The sequence below is a fragment of the Fundulus heteroclitus genome, unplaced genomic scaffold (assembly GCF_011125445.2).
Source record: "Fundulus heteroclitus isolate FHET01 unplaced genomic scaffold, MU-UCD_Fhet_4.1 scaffold_106, whole genome shotgun sequence".
Lineage (NCBI taxonomy): Eukaryota > Metazoa > Chordata > Actinopteri > Cyprinodontiformes > Fundulidae > Fundulus > Fundulus heteroclitus.
In genome coordinates, this window is record NW_023396519.1 from 252,331 (window position 1) to 274,398 (window position 22,068).

At 39.4% G+C, this 22,068-nt stretch overlaps 4 protein-coding genes across 4 annotated transcripts; 3 read left to right on the forward strand and 1 right to left on the reverse strand.

Annotated features, from left to right (window-relative positions):
* The first annotated feature begins 4,179 nt into the window (after nt 1-4,179).
* On the forward strand, nt 4,180-5,242 carry LOC105923366 (cystatin-C). The gene is made up of 3 exons (XM_036128678.1): nt 4,180-4,482; nt 4,655-4,765; nt 4,931-5,242. Exons 1-3 carry the CDS (start codon nt 4,282-4,284, stop codon nt 5,003-5,005), a joined length of 387 nt encoding a protein of 128 aa, XP_035984571.1. The 5' UTR covers nt 4,180-4,281; the 3' UTR covers nt 5,006-5,242.
* A 2,956-nt stretch (nt 5,243-8,198) lies between these two features.
* On the forward strand, nt 8,199-11,681 carry LOC105923283 (glycine N-acyltransferase-like protein 3). The gene is made up of 5 exons (XM_012859174.3): nt 8,199-8,289; nt 8,376-8,483; nt 9,406-9,520; nt 10,657-10,789; nt 10,873-11,681. Exons 1-5 carry the CDS (start codon nt 8,215-8,217, stop codon nt 11,270-11,272), a joined length of 831 nt encoding a protein of 276 aa, XP_012714628.2. The 5' UTR covers nt 8,199-8,214; the 3' UTR covers nt 11,273-11,681.
* A 2,172-nt stretch (nt 11,682-13,853) lies between these two features.
* On the forward strand, nt 13,854-15,881 carry LOC105923351 (glycine N-acyltransferase-like protein 3). The gene is made up of 3 exons (XM_036128675.1): nt 13,854-13,918; nt 15,187-15,313; nt 15,450-15,881. Exons 2-3 carry the CDS (start codon nt 15,204-15,206, stop codon nt 15,844-15,846), a joined length of 507 nt encoding a protein of 168 aa, XP_035984568.1. The 5' UTR covers nt 13,854-13,918; nt 15,187-15,203; the 3' UTR covers nt 15,847-15,881.
* On the reverse strand, nt 14,012-21,542 carry mgme1 (mitochondrial genome maintenance exonuclease 1). Its single transcript, XM_012859273.3, has 5 exons — nt 20,773-21,542; nt 19,926-20,163; nt 19,717-19,849; nt 19,465-19,595; nt 14,012-16,316 (listed from the first exon to the last, which is right to left on the reverse strand). Exons 1-5 carry the CDS (start codon nt 21,284-21,286, stop codon nt 16,280-16,282), a joined length of 1,053 nt encoding a protein of 350 aa, XP_012714727.2. The 5' UTR covers nt 21,287-21,542; the 3' UTR covers nt 14,012-16,279.
* Nucleotides 21,543-22,068: the final 526 nt, after the last annotated feature.

The window sequence follows — 22,068 nt, forward strand, 5'->3', positions numbered from 1 at the left end:
TCTACTTCATAGCTTCATAGTTCTTTTATTTTAAGTCCAGTTAAGAATCACATTCTGCTTCTTCACAATGCTTTCAGTGCAACAGACTTTTATCTTCTGTTTTTGTCAATTATCCTATATTTGCCATGCTGTAAGTGACTTTTGTACTCAAGATAGTTTGTCAATACGGTGGTTAGAAATCCTCAGCATTTTCCAAAAATCAGTCAAATCACAGCAAAGACAAAGACAAAAATGATGGATCACTGAGAAGTGGAACGGAAGTGCTAAATGGTTCTCAGCGTTTTCGGAGTCTTTTAAAAACGGTGCTTGGCATTTTTATTCAATCCTACACGAACACTTTCTAAAGCACCTGTTAAGGTTAGGGGTTACAAAGATGACCCTCTCCCCTGTCTATCAAGTATTTTGCACCCTCTAACAAGTTTTTTAGGATCGTTCTATTTTTTATTTTGTTGGTCCCTGCAAACAATTATGGTGACATTAAACACAGTTGGACTCATAAATTAGGTATAGCCTAAAAGGAATTTTTGCACTGTATTTTTTTTAAGGGTGTAGGAGTAAAGGGGCTGAATATAAATATACACCACACTTTTATGATTGTTAGTTGCATCTTTCTGTCTTTTGATTCAGATTTTATTCTTTAAGAGACATGTCCTAAACTACTTACGCTCTTCTCAGGTATCAAAGGAAAGATATACACTGGCGTTACAGATGTCCAACCCTTCTTAGAATTGCTAACCAGCATTTTGTACGTCTCCACTGTTATTTTTCTGCCAGCCTTCCTAAGCATCACTGCTCCCAACAAACTCAACAAGTCTTCGCAAAACAGCTGCAGAAGTGAGAAAGTCATTTACATTTTCGTAAATTGTCTGTTAGCATTTTGGATGCATAGATATGCATGCATGTTTCGCACAGTTTCACCCTACCCAGTTGCACACTTCATTAATTTCTTGAGTGTGCTAGTTTTAATAACTGAACAGTACTTTTTTCTCATTTTCCAAATAAGGTATTTGGTGCTGGTACTCATGAATTTCCCCACTGTGGGACAATAATGGATCTTTCTCTCATTCTTTTCTATTTTGGCCACACATAAAGTTTATACCAGTGGAGGCCTTGATGAGCTGCAAGTCTGTGAGGTTGAAAGAGCTGCTTGCCATCCAACTTATCTTTTGCTCCATCCATAAATTATGTGTCGGATTTTGACTCAATACTTTGAATAGGCCACTTTAAAACAATCATATAACTTCCAGTCAACAAAAACATGATGGAAACAAACCTATGTCTAGTAAGGGTAACTGTGTTTTTGTTATGTTTTCATTTATAAAAGCTGACATTTTGAGATCAACAGCAGTTTTAAATGTGATAATACTTGAGGTGTAACTGTATAGAATAGCTCTATCAATTCTTTATAACTCAAAGAACAAAGCTGGCAAATCTTTCTGATCCCCCTTGGGCGGTGGGTGCATATTAATGAAGTGCACTCAAAACCCTACACCTTTAAATAAAAAAAAAAATCTTTTTAGTTTTCATTATTATTTTTTGACAAGAGATAGAGATAAAACTGAAGCAATCACAGCTTATTTATTGTAGAGCTGCATTCCTCCTTAACCCAGTGTGGATGGATCAGAAGTCATGAAGGCTCTGTCTCCTAAAACGTTTTAGCCGATGTACAATAATTTCCCTCAGCAGCGTTGAATACCTAAGCGACCTCTTACTTTACTTACTTACTCTTACTTACATTGCTGTGTCATCAATTTGCTGGAAAACCTTTGATCGTCCTCTGTTTGCTTTAGGCTTGTGCCAACCAAACAAAGATAAAAAGGGTTCAATTTCCAAAAACACTGGGATATTTGTGTAACCCGGCTCTTTATGCAACCGTGATAAAACTGTTACAGGAAATGGGTTGGTAAATAATTGCACTTATCTAAACACTGCAGCACGCATTTGCGATTACCTGATCATGTCACCACCTAAAAGTAAACTGGTTACTTTGGAGCATTTAATGTTGTTTCCTGTGCAGGGCGGGCACAGCTGGCTCTGCGGGGCCCCCAATGCCCAATCAACTGATAATGTGCAGAACAGAGTGTTACACATTATCAATCTGGCCCGCCAGGTTTATACCAACCAGGGAGTACACAATAAACCCGGAGATAAAAAGGAGAAGGAGAAAAATATTTTCTTTCAATATCATTTGTCGTTTTCTTTTTCTATTTTTTGAGAGGCATCCAAACTCAGATTATGGAACCAGGAACCAATTTGCAAAAAAAAAAAAAGAAATGTACAAAAAATCTGCAGAAGCTTTATCAAAGTTGAAGGCCATTCTATCAGATGCTAAATCTGCCTCAAACAAATATTCCTCCTGGTTCTAAGAAAGCCAAATCTGATCTTTGGGCTTCTAATCTTCTCGCGTTTGTTTGTTTTGATTGATTTTTAAGAAAAAACAAATAGCTGAGTTCTTTTAAGTCATATTTTATGATAACTTCAGTTCCTCCATTTGGTAAAGTTTTGGATATGTGATTTAGATTATAGAATGTTCCAGAGTGTTTGGGCTTATTGTTTAACCTTATGTGGTCAAAGCTGGTTCAGGAGAACTAAACCCATTATTAGAAACTTAAATGAATACTGCTAGTGGTAATGTGGTCCAAAAATAAAAGAAGAGGAAATCCTATCGCTGTCCCCATGGGTTATGTTGCCAAACTGGCGTTGCTATTAGCCACTGTGTCCACTAGAGGGCGATTCTGCGTTAGTTTCCGATTTTGTTTTTTTGTTTTTTCTTTGAAATTTCTTTGTCCTTTCGCTGTTTGTAGGTTACTGTGCCACACTGTCCCCTTCAATAACCGGTGGTATTGCTCTGCCCATGAGCTGGAAAGTGCTAAAACACACACATACACAAGACACTCACTTTTCACAGTGAAACCAGTTTTATTTACGTATTGAGAGTGTGCAAACAAAAAAAAAAAAAAAAAAAAAAAAAAAAAAAAAAAAAAAAGGGCAACTTTAAGCTTAGTTTTTAATTTTCTGCTCTGGTTTTATGGTCAGACAAGTCTAATATAAATAAACACCTAGACGTTTAAAGTTTATAAACACAAGCCCTTAGATCCAGCAGACCTAATCCTGTTGTAATTCAGGTGTGAATTTATTTGGGATCCTGAAATTTGTTGCGTTAAAACCTGAGGTGTGTTAACGTTGCTGCGATTATTGGTTAATCACTCTGGTTTATGTCAGGGTCTGTGTGATTTTTAAGTCCAGTGTAGAGTTTATATGTGGGCTGGAATAACTAGGGCTTTAAGTGGCACATTTTTGTATTACTATTTTAAACTTGGTTGAAGGACTTGACATTTATTGAACTCGCTTTGCAACCTATAATGATAAAGCGTAACAAGACAAAAAAACATGTCATAAGTCAGTCGTATGGAGCATATGGAGGGTTACGCAGTGTAGCAGGTGGGTTTTATGGTGCTGAGGTGAAGAGCTGTTAATTAGTCCCTTCAAAAATGTGTTTATGTAGTGTGTATCTAATTATTACACCCATATAGGAGCGCAACCTTTGGATTGTCATAATTATAGTATAAGTCTTGCGCTGAATTTGATTTATTTTAGTAGGCTACTGTTTAGTGATGGGTCGATGAGGCGTTTCGACACATAGACCCTTTTCACGGTGACGTCATGTGAAAAGGGTCTATTGCCAAACTGTATTGATACTGTGCCGATACTATGTCACTGAATACTGACACCTGCTGGACGTTAAAAATCCCTACAGGCAACCTGGTGGACAGAGTTAACTGACACTGATTTGATGACCAAGTATACACAATAATACAAATTTAAGTCATTGTATGTTGCATTGTATTATTTTATATTTTAATTTAAATTTAAAATATATTACATTTTTTTAGATACAGCCAATAAATAATGTGAACCTGTATCACGTAAATAAACTCGAAGTAAACATGTTGTGAATAAGGACGGTTGTGGACTGGCTTTTTTTTTAATTATTATTATTATTACTAATTTTTGCTGCCATGTCAACTTTCAGCTCAATGCCCTGCATTGACCAACAACACAGGCTCTAGTCCAATAATGTGACATTAATCCCCTTGACAACCAGAGAGGATGACGTCAAATCAAAACAATTGTTTGGAACAAGGGGGCGGGACTTGTGTCGCTGATTGGCTGTGTGTTCTGCGCGTACTTCCTGGACTCGGCCCATCGTGTTTACATAACAGCAAAGCTTCTTTTCAGTTGTCTCATCGCTGCCGTTCCTGTTTCACAGCTCGCATCGCCATGACGTGGAAGATTGTTTTCGCTCTGCTTTCAGCTCTTTTAGCTGTGGAGGCCGACATGATGGTCGGCGGCTTCAGGGACATAGACGTCAACAACGAAGGTGTCCAGAATGCGCTGAACTTCGCGGTTGTCCAACACAACCGGAAGAGCAACGACGTCTACCTCAGACAGGTGGCTCAAGTGGTCAAGGCTCAAGTTCAGGTCGGTTTTTCATCTATTAAAATCTGAGAATGCTTTTCTTGTTTGATACAAGACGACGTAAACAACCCTTTGCTGCCTAAAAACAGGGCCGCAGAGGTAGCCAGCCCTTTTGTTTTTTTTTTTTGTCTGCTGACTTTTAGCCGGATTTGCATCCTCTGCTTCTCCTTTTAAGGTGGTTGCAGGCTTGAAGTACGTCTTAACTGTGAATCTGGAGAAGACCAGCTGCAGAAAGGACCGGGCTAACGAGCAGTGCGACGCCCAAAGAAAGTCAGCTGACGCTCAGGTAAATATTTTGATGAGGAAATGAAAGGCCGCTTCTTTTCTTCCATATAAAGTGTACAAATCCCTCTGAGCTGAGCTGAACTGAAATGATTGTATTTAATCCTGTCTGCGTCATGTTACTGTACAGGACTGAATGATCCCAGCCATGTTAATCTCTCTTTTTCAGCCCTACCAGTGCAAATTCACCGTGTGGGACCGCCCGTGGATGAACGACATCAGGGTCATCGATGAAAAATGCTAGAAAGGAATCTTCTCAGCGCCGTTGGCAGATCAAACTTCATCTATTAAAACGCATTTTATGTTTAGACGAACAAACGTAGCCATAACAGTCTTATTTCTTCACTTTCTGTTTCGAATGCTTTTAGAACTCTGACTATAGCTCCAACAAGGAGGAGGCAGAGAAGTAACAAAACTGAGTTGTTCATTTAAACTTGTAAAACCTACACAGTTTTAGAATAAAGCTGCTTTTGAACTTTTATAAATGTCTCCATGTCATTTTTACATAATGCGCTCTTGGTTTGCACCGTACAGATTGTGTTGGACAACAAAGGGGTTGCTAGAACGGCATGGAAAAGGTCCTCACATTGTCCTCAAGTTCCTCTTGACATTTTAGAAAAGGTCCATGCTTTGAGGCCATTTTCTTTTTCATGATTTAATTTCCCTTTGGTGTTAATAAAGTATTTTTGAGCAGAATTTGATGCCAGTGAGGCGATTTGAGCTTTGAAACAGGATCCTGGTGGAAGTGGGCATAAGAAGAGATAAAAATGGTAACAAATAATGCTCAGGGTAGATGTGTTTTTTAACAATGCTTAGTTAAGGGACCCAAAGTTTGCCAAGAACATCCCTTACACAGGTCCGATGTGTTGCAGACAGAGATTATGTTCTGCATTACTTAAGCCACTATTGTCTATTGTTTTAGCCAGTCTGCCCGTTCTCTGACGTCTGCTTGTTTTCGTCCACAGAACAGCTACTCACAGGATATTTACTTTTTTTTTTTTTTCTTCCCCTCTAAGGGATGGTTCCACGTGAAAATTCCAGTAGATCTGCAGTTTCTATTACTCAGAACGGCCCGCTTGGACCGACAAACATGCCACATATTATTTATGATCAGTTTCAACTTCAGCAGGTCATCGCCATCACCTCTTGGCCATCATGTATTGAGTTGCTTTTGTGTGATTTTATTTTATTTTTTTGAGAACTGAGCGAACAACATGCCTCAGGTTTAGTTATTACTGTGGTAGCGGTTGCCCTGCTAGAGCCAGACTAAATACGCTGTAAAAAGAGGAAAAAGCTCTGCATCGACGGTAGCTGGAATTTTCAAAGTGCTTCTTCTGGTCCAATCATGCACTGAATAATTCTTTGTTTGGCTGTTTTTTTTGTTTGTTTGTTTTTTGCGTAGTTCACATGATTCACTGACTCACCCATCCACCCTGTGAGTCATTTGGGTTGTCACCTGATATGCAAAGTGTTTCAATCACATGTTTCAAGGTGTGAACGGTTATCACGGGGAGTAAACATTGCAATGCACAGTTTTGCAAAAGTATTCATCATACATCTTAGTCTCTTTCTAATTTTGTCACATTGTAACCATCAACTATTTTCCATGTCACGCAATAGACCAACAAGTTAGAATTCTGTCTGGGAAAATCAGAGTTTGCTGGCAGCCCCGAGTTTTATTTACGGCTGCCATGCATTAAATGTGGAGTGTTTTGACGGTTGCAGATTAAAAATATATATATATATCACTACTTCTAAACGTGTATATGTCATTAACCCACTGGTACACACGGTGGTGTCAAATCTCTACTTATGAACATTTTCGTTTTTTGTTTCAAAGCATCAAAACGGAGAGCAATGCATTGGTTTTTTTTTTGTTTGTTTTTTTTTTAATTTTTTTATTGAATCTTCTAACATAATAGAAAGAGCTAGTGACAGTGATACACTTAGCAATGCATTGTTATTGAGCTCCTGTTGCTCATGGCAAAAAGCAAATGCCATTGTTTTCTGACATGCAAGCTTGCTAAGGGGTGACAGTGGCGCAGGAATTAGGGAGTTTGTCCTGAAATTGGCGGGTTGCTGGTTTGATCCCTGCTCCAACTGGTTCAGTCTTGGGCAGGAGACTTCGCATTAATTTCCTGCTGGTGATGGTCAGAGGGCCCAGTGATGCCGATGTATGGCAGCCTTGCCTCTGTCAGTCTGTTCCTGTGCAATTGTGGTTATTATGATAGCTCACCACCATCAGGGTGTGAATGACTGACTTTAGTGTAAAGCCCTTTGGGATCATTGGACTAGTTAAAGTGCTATACAAGTACAAGCCATTTAACAGCATTCCAAGCTCCAACTTTTGAGACAAAAGCGTTAGCTATGGTCTCCACAGTCTGATGAAATCAGCATGAAACTTTTTGGTCTATGCATAAAATGCTGTGTGCAGTGGAAAACTAGCATTTTATGTGACAGACATGAATATGTTTTGATCCAACAATGCATTGCTCTCCACATATACCCTTTTAGAAGTAGTGATAGATTTTCCCAGACAGAATTCCAACTTTAAGGCTTGTTGGTCTATCACGTAAACATGGAAAATAAAATATAAAAAAAGATTGGAAGTTTATGGTTACAATGTGACAAAATTAGACAGAGACTAAGCTGTATGATGAATACTTTTGCAACACTGTGCATTGCCATGTTTACTCCCCAGTTTCATAACCGTTCACACTGTGAAATTAATGATTCTACTCTAGCTCTGGCTGAAACTTTATGACTATTCTCCTGCTGGAAGGTGAACATCTGACCCAGTTTCAAGTCTTTTGGAGCCTCTAGCAGCTTCTCTTCCAGGAGTGCCTTGTTTGTAGCTTCAGCCCACGCCCCATAAAGTCTGACCTGGTTCCCTGTCCATGTTGAAGAATAGCTTCCTCACATCATGACGCTGCCACCACTATGTTTCACCACTAGGATGATGCATTTAGGGGTGTGTGAAGCATTACTTCTCTGCCCTACATCATGTTTTGAATGTAGGTGAAAAGGTTCAGTTCTGTTTTCATCTGAGCAAAATACCTTCTGTGTGTCTTGCTGTGTAAAGGCTCTCAAAAAACCAGAAACAAAATACATGTATAATTTCCTTTACATTTTGGTATAATGTCCCAAAGTCCAGACCAAACTTTAAATGAGAAAAGCCTGTGAGGTTGATAAGAAACATCTAGGGACCCTGAGTCTCTATTAAATACCTAAGCCTATATTTTGAAAGGAAATAAACCAAAGGCTTTTATTTTTTTAAACTCAACACAGGAAGATGTTTAAACTCCACCGCGGTGAAACCATGAACTTATGTAAATGATTTATTTAAAAAAAAAAAAGTGGAAGCATTTCGAGTTCATACAAGCTTTTCAATCGGAGAGACCATGCGTAGAAATTGAGGAAATAAATAGACTATACGTAATAAACTAGTCAGACATGAGGGTGCTGAATAAAGACGAGCTTCAGATCGCTGAGAGAGTTTTGCTGGAACACATCCCGAGGAGCTATAAGGTACATTGCTGTGCATGCCGTTATGTAACGGCACTCTAATGCTCTAAAAAACACATTGCAGCCGTGACTGCTTTGTTTTTTTCCAGGTCTACGGCTTCCTCTACGGTATGAACAGGAACAAGCCGAGCACTCTGGAGGTTGTTGTTGATTCGTGGCCGGAGTTTAAAGTTATTCTTTTGCGCCCGGATCCCAAGGTGAGTTCACGGCCCGGCGGAGAACTGGAAATGGGGCAACTGTGTAAAAATGGGGGAACTCTGTTTGGCATAAATTCCCATTACCCTTTCAGGACTATCGAGGACCAGAAAAACTACAGTCCAACAAATAAATAAGCTGTTGAAATAGTATAGATATATGTGATAGCGTAAATAAAACCATAATAAAAACAAGAAATTGTTTCTTAATACTACTACTACTACTATTATTGTTGCTGCTACTATTACTACTAGTTACTACTACTACTACTACTACTACTACTACTAATAATAATAATAATAATAATAATAATAATAATAATAATAATACTTTTAGATATATAATTATCTGTTTAATTAATTATATGTCCTAATTATATTAGTTTTTATTTCAAATGTTTATATCAATATTTGTATAAATGTATACAATACTAAATACCCAAATTATTACATGAGTAATTCATTACTATAAACCTGAATTCATTATATGTTAGAATTGTGTATAGTTATTTTAGTTTATTCATGGCTCAGTAATTAGACTCTAATACTTGATTGGCTGACCTGTAAGGCAGCTTAACTACAGACCGATCACTTTATGTGATAGTGTTAGCCCCACTTACTGATTTTAACAGGTTGACAGATAACATGAACTCACAAAAAGTCACTAAACAGTACTGTAAAATATTTTAAGAAATACTAAAAATAATTATATGTGTATAATTGCTAACAAATTCAAATTTTAAGAAATAATTTCCCTGTATAATTATTTAAGTATTTTATAACCTATTAAAACTGTTAGATAATTATAGAAACATTTTTTTATTCATTCAACATACACATTTCTGCTTGTATTTAAATTATCACTTATATTGATATTTTCAAGTACTTATTTTTATTGTTGTACCTATGTTGACCCTTAATGTAGAACAAGTGTGCCCAGGACTTCATGAAAAAGGTGTCCTTCTACAGCACGGATGAAGAAGTCTTAAGGAAAATGCTGAGAGAAGAAGTTGACTGGAGCACTTATTTCCTAGTTGGAGGTAAGTTTTATAGAAAATTAACAATTATTATTACAATTATAATTATTATTATTTCAGATAAGATTTTGCAGGGCATGTAGTTTGCTTAGCTCTTATATGACAGTAGAACCAGCCAAAAAACAAACTATATATATGAATGCATCTTAAATCAAATGATCATCAGAGCAAATGCTATTTTGTTTTTGTGATGTTGGTCTTTTCATAAAGTAAAATATTCGAAAATCAAAATAAAAGTCAGATTAGTTGGAGGGCGTCAATTTATAAGTCTTACCATAACTGGTCCTCGATTGGATTAATGCTGGACTTTGACTGGGCCATTTTAAGACACACACACACACACATATATATATATATATATATATATATATATATATATATATATATATATATATATATATATATATATATATACATGCTTTAATATTAACCATTTCATTGTAGGTTCACCCAAGTCTAAAGTATTTTGCGACCTCTTAACAGGCTTTCTTCCAAGCTTGCCCAGCATTTAGCTCTGCCCATCTTCACATCAAATTTGACCATCTTCCCTGGTCCTGCTGAAGAAAAGTGTCCCCAAAGCATAAAGCTGCCACCACCATATTTCACAATAGGAATGATGTGTTCAGGGTGATGTGCAGTGTTGGTTTTCACAGACACAGCATTTTGCTAAAATGTTAGATTTTTGCCCCCAACATGGCCCGTGTCAAACTGCAGACCGGACCGTTATGGTTTTCTTTTAATAGGGGCATCCTTCTTGCCACTCTTACATAAATGCCTGTTTTTTTTTAGCCTAACTAACAGCTGACCTGTAGACAGATTCTTCCACCTGAGCTGTGGCTCTCCAACCCAGTTTCTCTATTGACAACTTTTGTTGCTGTTTCCGATTATTTTTAGCAAATTATGTAGCTTAATTAACTTTTAATTTGTGGTATATTCCTATGAGAGCAGGATAATCAAGAGAAAAGAAAACATTAGGACAGAATTATAGCAGGCTAATAATAATCTAATATATATTTTTTTTATTATTTCAATACTTAGACTACTTTTACAAATTTACTGTGTTCTTTTCAGCTGTTTTGACCTAAAGTAACAAAGATAAATAGGAAAAACACTTTTAAAGCATTTTTTTTCTCCTGTAGGATTTGATATGTCCTATTTACTGACACTTAAAGAGGTTTCCGCTGAAAAAAACGTGAACCACAAAGGCTTTACGTTGGTGCGCCTTCTGTACCTTCCAGATATCAGCCAACTTCTCACACCAGATGCTGAAAGGTACGCTTGAAAATACAATCAGGTCCTTAGCCTATGTAAAAAATGAGAAAACTTACATTTTTTTCTCTTGTTTTTCTAAACAGTCAACTCGAATGCAGGATTTCATCTCTCAACCTCTCCCACGTTGACATAGTGAATAAAACCTGGAAGTTTGGCGGGAACGAGAAGGGTTACAGGAACATTAAAAACCTGATTAGCAACTTCCCAACATGCTGCATTTTGGACACTCGGGGTGAGCCGGTGGCCTGGATCCTGGTGTATGATTACTGCGCTTTGGGAATATTGTACACTCTTCCAGAGCACAGAGGGAAAGGCTACGCCAAAGTTTTGATCAGCACCATGGCCAAGAAGCTCCATGCAGAGGGCTACCCAGTTTATTGCTTCATAGAAGAAGACAACGAGGTGTCCTACAAACTCTTCCAAAACATGGGCTTCACTGACGATCCTACCTACAGAGCCCTGTGGTTTGAGTTTAACTTCTGATCTTCTAGATGACTCTGAAGCAGCAGCTATTAACTAATTATTGTCAAAATGGTATTAAACTCTCATGTTTATATCAGTAGTTCCTAAAAAACAACCAAACAACATAATTACTTGAATCGTTGTTGATTTGGGCTCCGTTATGCATTCGTGCATTGAAAGACTGATTTGCTTTTGCACCACATTACACATATTTAGATTCATACTTGGAATCTGTCATTGGCACTTTTAATGCAACTATATCATGTTTTTGTGCTAATAGCACAGCATGCAGGAATACAAATGATGACACACTACTCCATGGTCGCCATTCAAGCTTCTATGCAAGCTTCAGTTAGCATCCTATAAGAACTTAGTTCTGCTCTAGCGCTTTTTTGTTTTGCGATTTTCAAAAAATAAAGATTTTATATAATTTGAAAATACATTGAGAGTCCTTTCTATCAATCAGCCTTTTTGTAATCAGCTGTAAAATGCTTTCCGAACTGATATACAGAAAGTATATTAATAATAACTATTATCATTAAATAAATAAACTATCATTTAACATAGCATATAACTTTATTGACCCCACCTGGGGGGGGGGGGGGGGGGGGGATACTGATAGATACAAAAAAATAGAAGAAAAACTAGAACAAATGACAGCAGAGCCACAAAAGTGATCTATAATAAAGAGAAAAGCAAGGGATGAATGGGTGGAAGAAAAATAAATTTTACCCAATGTAAACGCATGGCTCAACACAGGAGGGCCAGCAGCTCAGGACAAGATTCAGCAGTCCACTTGCACCTCAAGAACAAAGGGCACTCTTTTGACGACAACGATGTCCAGATTTTGAACAGAACAGATGGTTTGAAAGATGGGTGAAAGAAGCCATCTTGGTCAAAAGAGAAAAGCTGAACAGAGGAGGAGGATTGTGCTTCCAACTTCCCAGTGTTTACAGCTCGGTCCTCCAACTCATTCCAGAGAGATTATATTAGCAGTCTCATCATGATTCAGATGACCAAGTACTGCGCTCACACAAAGCAATAGCTTCTAACCACCCAGGACAGTGACGGGTGGGTCACTGATCTGCATCTGACTGAGAAAGCACCTAGGAGGATGGGCCTCCATGTCCTTAAAAACAGCAGCACACCAACAGCAGGTTGTTCAAGTGCGAGCCACCAGAATTGACAAAAACTCCTGGATTCATGTCAAATCCTTTTCAAAAAGAACTCAATGAAAGTCCAGTTGCCTCTGATTTAAGACTGTTTGCTGTAACACAAAAAAGACACAGTCAAAACTGTCAGATGACTTTATTACCCAGTGAAAATAACCCCAAAATAGTCCAAATAGCTTGAATGTATTTTTTCTTTCTTTACTTCTTATGAAAAGTTTGTCTTAGAAAAGATGGAAAGCCCATATTTAACCCCTTTTGCTTTTGCATTTTGAACATAAATTTGTGGTGCATTTGTATCTTAAAGAAATTGTATAAAACTTCGGATATTTCACTAACCAGATATTAACATACACGGGCAAACCTTATAAAACCATATATTGTAGCAGAAAGACTCTCAGTATTCAACATGCTGCAGGAACTGTCTAGTAGGTTATCGCGAGTTTTTATCGCAAAACATTTTGCGAGGGAATGCGAAAATAAAATAAAAATCCCCACGTCTCCATGCTGTACATGGACTCCAGCGGGGACTGTTTGCGGCTAAAACTGACCCGCATGCGCAAAAGACCAATACTAATGACTTCACGCAAAACGCTTTTGTCCAGCAAACACTTTTCAATGGGTTAAAGTTTCCAACGGAGGCAATTAATGTGTCAGTGGGGGTAAAACGAAAGTGAAACTCTGGCATTTTACAAAGTTTAGCCTAAAAAGAGGTCTGTTTGGCTGCGGAGACGCACAGCCTCTCGCTGTGGCAGGCGGCTAATGCTAATGATGCTAACTGCTAGCTATCGCCTCCCAGCTGCTGCCGGCGCAAAGGTGTGACGCGCGACGCGTGTCGATTAAAAGTGACGTCAAAGACGCGTTAAGGCCGCCTTGGTTCCCATTGGAGTAACTCCAACAGATCAGATACGAATCCGGATTCAGGACCACATGTGGGCGTGGCTCAAATGTGACGTGAAAAAATCCGGGTTTAGGGCAGAGCTGAGCCACTTTGCCTCATTTTCTCCAGGTTTTAACCATGGAGCTGACAGAAGAGCAGCTGAAGGCGGCCGAGACTGAACTGCAAAGATATCTTCCTCAGTCTCTAGAGGTTTGCTCCATGAATTATTGTCTACTACACGTGGATTCATTTAGCGGACACACACGCGTGTTTCTGGTGCCTCCTAAACCAGGCTTTGGATTAAAAGTCTTGCTCAGTGTTCTGTCTTTCAACAGATTTACGCCTTCTTGGTCCTCAGGAACAGAGTGAAATCAGACCCGTACGTTGTCATAGTGGACCGGTGGCCAAAGTTCAGTGTCTTTGTCTGCAAAGCCCGTTGTGAGCAGGTATTTGGAAGAAGAACACGCAGACCTTATCGGTGTACACCAGTGCATAATGTTCTGCAAATCTGTTGTCTTTCTAGCAAACTGATCTGTTCAAAGACACGATGGTTTTTGCAAACGATGGAGCTATTCTCATGGAGACAATAAGGAAAGCCTCGGTACTTGACTGGAACAGGTACCTTTGTCTCGGTAATAACGTGTTCCTTTAGTTCTTTTCTCTGCGCATGTATGGGTGACTTTTTATTACACCAGAATCCAAGCTATAATATCACTTTAGTTAGAATTTTATTGTCATCGTGTCCAAAGTCCTCTTTAAATCATTCACAGACAGGAAAACATGGCATCCCTGTTGGTCACAAAGACAGACAGTTGAATCCTGATGACGTGCTATAACTTAAAACATAAAAAAAAACATTAACAAGTTCTACAGTCGGTCCGCTTCAACAAGCCTTTTCATATTTATGCAGGAATGCTCCACATGTACAGAACAGCCAGGACCAGTGCATCCGCAGGGCAGTGCTGCCTTTAAAAAAAAAAAAAAAAAACAGAACCAGATGTTTCTTACTTTTGTCCCATGAGGGAAATCTGCACACAGATGCAGTTTTTTCCCCCCCACATTCTGCTTGTGCCTCCTTTTCACGTCGTCATTGTCATGCAGTGCAGTCACAGTAACAACTTCCTTCTGTACTGATATAGAAAGCCTAGCAAAAGTATTCACACCCCGTCACATTACAACCATAAACATCAATGCTTTTTGAGCTTAGTCAATCTAGACTGAAATATCTGCCTCATTATGATTATCTTTGTTTTGCAATTGCAGTGTTAGATTTCCACCACACAGTGTTTTACATGCAGACTCAAGAGTAAAATATTGTCTAGGTCAAATTTAATTATATCCTCCAGACAGATTGGTCAAAAAGCTTCTATCTAAGGAAACCCAGCAGATTGCATCAAGTCTCAACAAGCAGCATTCACTCCTCCTGAAAGAGCGTAGAGCCACAATGGACAGTCGTCTGCATTGTCCATGGCTTTGCAGCAATCCCTTACTAAAAATATTAAAATATTGGCCTCATCTGACCAGAGCACATCCTCCTGGCAGCTGTGTCACACTCTACTGTATTCCTCACCCGTCTTACACAAAAGGTGGGCACTGTTTACTGATTAGGTGACTTCTGTAGATGTTTTGTTTAGGAGTGTCAGACTACAAGGGGCTTATTACAGATGCATGGCTCAATTTTCTTTTTTTGTAAAATGATTGAGGACTTCCAGGTCGTAACAATCCACTACTTTGTTTTGGTCTGTTATATAAAATCCCAGTAAAACCACAGGGACATTTGTGGCCCTGCACGACAGATTTTATATGAATTTTACTGGTAATGCAAAAAAAAAAAAAAAAAAAAAAAAAAAGGTTTGTCGTGTAAACTGTGATTGCTTGTGTTCAAGGGAGCAGTCTTCCCAACATGGAGATCGTCAAAGCAGTTGCATCAGAAAAAAACGTTCCCAGCAACATACAGGCAGTTTGTCACAGGATGATGCTGGATGATGCATCCAAGCTTCGCAGAGTAGACTGGTACGGCTTACTACACACAGCACAGTTACAAAAAAACAAACTGGTTCCAGCAAATTATAACTAATAATAAGAATAACATCTTATGACCAGAACATAAACATTATCTGAAATGTTCCTTTCCTCTGCTTTGCGTCAGCTCAGGGATCTGCCTCAAGTCCCTGGACGAATCCCACGTCGACTTGGTGACCCGGACGTGGAAGTTCGCAAGGAACCGGGAGGTCGTCGGGATGATCCGCAACATGGCTCGCAACTTCCCGTCCTGCTGCGTGCTGGATGCCGAAGGAAAGCCCGTCTCCTGGATTCTGACCTATGTGTCCGGCGCCATAGGAGTGTTGTACACTTTGCCAGAGCACAGAGGGAAAGGCTACGCTAAAGTCCTGATCAGCAGCATGGCTAAGAAGTTCTTTGGTCACGGCTACCCGGTGTTCTGCTTCATAGAGGAGGAGAACCTGGTCTCCTACCAGCTCTTTAAAAGCATGGGCTTCTCCGAGGATCCCTCATATAGAGCAACGTGGTCCGAATTCAATTTTTAAATGTTCCAATGACAAAAACTAAGCTTATAAATAACCAAAAAATTCTAATTCATAAAATTATGCAGGGTTTTCCCCCAGAAAATGGGGTAATCTTCGCGGTAGGTATCGTGTTGAGTTGCAGGAGGTGCGGGCGTCAGGGTATTTGGGTTTTGCAGAACGGTGGAAGCACCAGGAGCTTCGTGTCATGCAACTCGAAGGAGGAGTGCAGCGTGAACGTAGTGTGCGTCGAGCTAACAACAGCTAGCGTGTCAGGTTTATAATACGGCGGGGGAAACCCTGTTATGATTGAAATATGTGTGCGAGTTGTCTTTTTAAAAACAACAAGCGACAGGAGAGCCGAGCATAAACAGATAACATTCCCCTTTTGTTAGTTTCTATTTCAGGCTGCAGTTTTTAAGCTGGGTCTTTGTCAGCGCAGATCTCTTGACACGGCTCACTTTACAGGAGACGTATCTGATGAAGCACTTGATCTGAAAATTGGAAGAAAAAAAAAAAGAGGACTTTAAAGGACTTGATTAATGTTAAATATACAGGTTTTAGAGAAGAGACAAACAAAATCTTTGTCCAAATACTTTGGATCATTAAAAACTAATGATCTGGTTAGTTACTCCCAAGTATTAGGACATAAAGGCAAAGAGCAAAGTCAGGCTTTTTTGACAACCCTCAAACTCAAAACCAAACACCAGGGCCCCGTTTCAGAAAGCTGGGTTAGTGGATATCCAGAGTAACTTCTGTGGTAAATTCCTGCATACTTAGGCTTTTCCATTTCAAGAAGCTCAGAAGCCTTTAACCTGAGTTATTCTGACGACAAATCCCTCTGCGAATCAACCCTGCTACCGAGCAGAGTTGTTTGGGCAAACTCTGAGTTTTTCCTTCTTTTTAGCTGAGATCTGCACATGAAAGCGTCGGGAAAGGCAGGTCCTTTTCTGGAGGTGCCTGTATGCTGGAGCACAAATACTCCACATAAATCCCTGTCGGGAGGCTGATAAGACCACGATTAAATGTCTTTTCATTTCAGGATTAATATACTTTCAAGGGTTATTGTTTTTCACCGCTGTCGATGATTTATTTAAAATATTCTCAACCTGCACATCGCTCTTCTAACATGACAAGGGGAAGCTCTCAGTTCTGAACAACTTCTCTGTGCTGCTCCTTGTTTTTATGCCAACGGCAGCTTTTTAATAACGTGGGTGACACAGGAAATCTTTCAGAGGCACCTGTATGTCGCGCTGTCATTAATGTTACTGCTGCACTCACTTATAGTAGAGTTTAATGTCGTTTCATCGTCTGAGACCCACAAGATTAATAGAAGAACTACACAGAATGAAACCAATCATTTATTCTGTATCAAATTTTGGGACTTCCAGCTATAATTTTTCATTCATGTTTATATATAATTTGCCAGCAGCACTCATCTGTACCCTTGATAAAAGATGTGCATAAAGCTTTAGAAATAACTTTTTTGTAGTACCATTATTTCTCACTGACAATGTTAGAAAAATCCTACTTTTAATTTCAGTAAATGTATTAATTTCTCTTTTAACTAAATCAGAGGTGTCACATTTTTTGGTGACTCTGCGGTCTATCGTTTGTACATCCCCTGTTGGTAACAGATCAGCATTCAGTCCATTTCACAAGGTTGAACCTTTGACCTTTGATAACTAGAGGAGTGGAGGCCCAGTGCTTAGAGCACTGGGCCTCTACTCTATTCCAATCTACCTTATAATCCTTCTCACCTGTATTATATATCTGACTATTTTTATTTCTGATATATATTACAAACTTATAAATTAAGCCGGTAGCTGAGAATTTAGGGGCATAATTTTTAATAATCTCACCATAAGCATGTTGAACAAATTCGTGCTTAAATAAATAATAATAAAAAAAGAGTCTGAAAAGTCAACCTCTTGAACATACAACATGGGAACAATCGTAGATTTTTATAAGAGTAGAATAGAATATTTTTATTCGTCACCGCGCCGAAATTTCTCTTACAGTTCACATTACACATAATGAAGGCAAAACTGACAAATACGATGAACAGTGGTTTCATTTTTTATTTTTTTTATTTGATAGTTATCTGTTATATGGTAATTGAACCTTTTCAATAACTAAACTTCTGTGTTTAATGTGATCCGAATTTAGAGCGACAAAAAAACATTTAAATATCATGAAATGTTAAGATTTAGCTTGTCTTGAAAAACCAACACCGCCCGCTCCTTCCTGTCTGGCTGGAGCTAGCGGCTACTGTGCTGCTGCTCTCAGGAGGGAAGGAAGACTAGAGACAGTCCAGTTTTGCCCATTTAGCGTCTTTGTTGCTACACTTGGTGACTTTCTTTCAAAAAACACGACCAGCGTTTTTTGTCTGTGTTAATAGGGCCTTTATAGTGGAAGCACCAAGTTCTGAGTCACTGTCTTGAGGCAGCAGCAGGAGGCCGTTCCCTCTTCCCTCAGCGCCGTCTCACAGGCACACAGCAGCTGCTGCCTTCTCCTGAAATCCCTGCTTTAGAGGGAGTTGGAGGAAAAGAGCAGAGAGGAATCCCACTCCACTGCATTTCCAAATTGATCATGCATGCACTAAAGTGCCTGTGATCCCGCACTGGATTAAAAAGCGGGTAATAAATATGAAGTAAACATAGTTTTTAAAGTCTATTTTGTATCTAAAACTGCTGCACTAAAATAATTCCCTGAATTTGAATCACACACAGCTTCAGTCACTTATTCACCTCGTTCTTTGTGCGCCTCTGATAACTGTCTTTTTGGTACGGCTTGTTTTATGAAGAGCGGATTCAGGCAATGCATTAAAATTCATAAAATCACATCATAAATGCTTTGTAGTCCCAAACATTTAATTACTGTTTTAATCACTTGTCTATCTTGGCACAAACTTCTTATCCCCCAAAGCAACCTGTAGGTTGGTCCAACCCCTGGAATTTGGAAATGGTGTTTTGTAGTTTAGCAACAGAAATGAAAGTGACCTTTGACCAGCGCTTCTCAAATAGTAGTGTGCGCCCCCTAGGGAGGGACGAAGGTATTGCATGGGGATTAAGAACAGCCCTGACTTTTTTTGTTCAGAAAATACAGGCCTTCTAAATCCTGCTGTTTGGTCTTTACCTGCTGTCAGTAGTATAAATACTATTGATAAATAAATAAATTGATAAATAAAGTACAAAATTTAATGTAACTGAAGCTTGTCTTTAATAATAATGTATTGATATTATTTTTGCCTTATGAGGTTCATAGCTAGTTAAAAGGTTGCCTGCAGGTACGAGTCGGGCTAAAAGCCATTTATATTATCGTTAATATAGTTAAAGTGTGGCAATGTTGACATGTGTGTGTTATACATTTTAAAAGGGATTGTGGGTAATCTTTATAATGCCAGCTTTAATGGATTAAAAACACAGAACAATAAAAGTAACATTTTTTCACCCATTTTGTAGGGATGTGGGGTGCTGAAAATGTTTCCTTCTACAAAACACTTTAACTTTATGGGATTTATGGGAGTAAATGGGCTAAAATTAGTAAAGTTGACCTTTTAACATCTGAGGTGCCAGTAAATGTGGACAGTAATCGACATGAATGTCTCTCTGGAAAAAAAAAAAAAAAAAAACTCTTTACCCGAGTTCTTTGAATTCCTCAAGACGCAACAACCAAGTTTTCCAGTACTCTGACATCAGCTCTGAGTTTATCTGGTGAGCGTGAGCAGGCGAGCCATCTTTGTAGGCGACGACTATGAGCCCATTTTCAACCTGCAGCGAGAACACATGAGACATTGTGTTGTTAACACAGAGACGGTAAAGGGAATTTAACTACAGCCAGGTACTGAAACACAAATAAACATAAGATAATAGCAGATCTCTATAAAGACACCTGGTATTTGTAGTTGTCGTCACTGTTCAGAGCCCCGGCATATGCTGCTACTTGAAGAGGGTTGTCATAGGTGTTGCTCAAAAACGGTTTGGGTTTTTCCGAGGTCTTCCAGTCGATAACACACAGCACACCCCTGTGGAAAGAACGGGACTGTGAGACGCGCGAAGGCGGTAAGAAAAAAAAAAAATCAAACCCAGAGAAAGTTTCACCTGTAGCGAGCGACGCAGTCCACAATTCCCAGGTAATTCAGGGCGGCGTGCTGCACGGTGCTTTCAACGGCCCTCACCGCCCTGACGTCCTCCAGTATATGAGAGACGCTCTGGATGTATCCTTGTGCTTCCGCAGGACACTCCGGGGCCTCTGACAGATTCCTGTCCCTCAGTGTTTCAGCCGAGGTCAGAATGTCCTCCAGAGCCGAGTGGAAAACCTTCCCCTGTCTAAATATATCTGGACAAAAAAACAAAAAACAAACATAAAATCAGTTTTCACTTTATCAATTCTTTGATTCAATTATATTCCCTACTAGAACATACGCATGGGCCAGTATGATAATATCAAAGCACAGGGGTTGGAGTATTTATCTCATACATTCTGCTTTACAATAGGATTAGAATAAATAAAAACCTCGAATGGAGCACCTTTAGTTTATTTGTTCACTGGTCATGTTTGTGCTGACCGGAAATATCCCTAAACAGCTGAATTTGTCCTACTGCTAGGCCAAGGAAAGCGTTGGAGGCTACTTTCAGCCAGCTGACAGGCAGTGGCCGGCACTAAGTGGGCGTCATTAAAAAAGTACTTTAAACCACACACTGTAGAGTCAAAAATGTAAAAAAAACACTATACTTCACTCGGAATCTATTGCAGACGTTTTTTTAGCAGCACACAAGCTTTAAAGAATAGAACCTGATCAAAAAACTACAAGCAAGTTCTTGTGCCCTCTAAGACCTAAACTAAGATACGTCCACCATTGTTACTATGACATATTTACGATTGGTAGTTTTCTACCAAACAAAATTAAACAAACAAAAAAAATATGATAAATACACAATATCTTACTCTGACTGTACTCCTTGAAGCCCAGCTCCCCCAGTTCAGCGATCATCCTCCTCTTCCATCTCTCCAGGTAGAAGATCTGCTCTGGAGAAAGTGTCTGCTGAAGAATGCGAGACACACTCGGGGTAGACGACCGACCCCGTCCCCGATTCAACAAGATCCGGGCCGGTGGTCCCGCATCCGGCTCCTCCGCCTCTGCAGCCCGCTCAGGATTTAAGAAAGGGTGAAGGGTTTTGGGGAGCCTCGGCTCGGTCCGTGAAGGCGTCTGGGCTTTGACAACGGGTCCATAGACCTGGTCGTCTTCCGCCTGGAGACTCTCCGGGGTCTGAGCGCTGACTTTGGAAGACATGACGGATTTCACCAGAGAAGAGTAGCGCTCGCTGTCCACGGAGCTGTAGGGACTGTTTCTCCTGGGGGATGACAGGCGGTGGACAGCAGAGAAGTGGCACGCAGTGAGGGAGGTGCATTCAGGGACCATGACGCTCCCAGCAAACAAAACGCGGCTCAAAACGAACATTCTTGCAACTTCAACACAAACAGTCGCAGAGAAAATGACGCTATCAGCTACCAAACGACGTATGTTTCTGGTAGTTTCGGCGTTTTAAATAGTTTCAAATCAAAGTTTAGCACTTGTTCAGCCTGGGTACTTGCCCCGGCATGTTCCAGCTAACTCGCTCCAGGAAACAGTCGTGTTTCTAAACGACGCGCCTTCTTGGTGGCACAAGAACGTGTAGATGGGAAATGAAGTTCTGTTGGGCCTTTCGCATGGCCGTCCGCGACAATAAAAACTACATTACCTACAAGGAGAGGCGTAACCTTTAGTAGCTCTCTTTAGACGCCGTGGGTTTTTTTTATTTATTAATATATCAAACAAATAGTGTACAAAGACTCGTTGAGGTACAAACATTACAACATGGGTAGAAAAGGTTTTCAAAAAATGGGTCTAAACAATAAGAACAGATACATAAACAATAAGGCCAATGAAAGATTATGGAGCAAGATTCAAAACAAAAGAAATGTAGAAATACTGGCAGTTACTTTTTTGGCAGATACAGATTTCAAATGTTTTAGTGAGGTGTAATACAGTTTAAATTGGTTAAGAAAAAAATCAAAACAAGGAGTAGAACCTCTCCATTTACAGCAATGTATATGATATTTGACAAGAAGGAATACAATATTAACCATATCTGATATTTTACTATAAAGGTCATCAACATAATACAATATGTGAGTGATGGTTATTTCTGGGATGTCCTCAATTTTAAGGGACAACCAATTTTTAATGTCTCTCCATAGTTT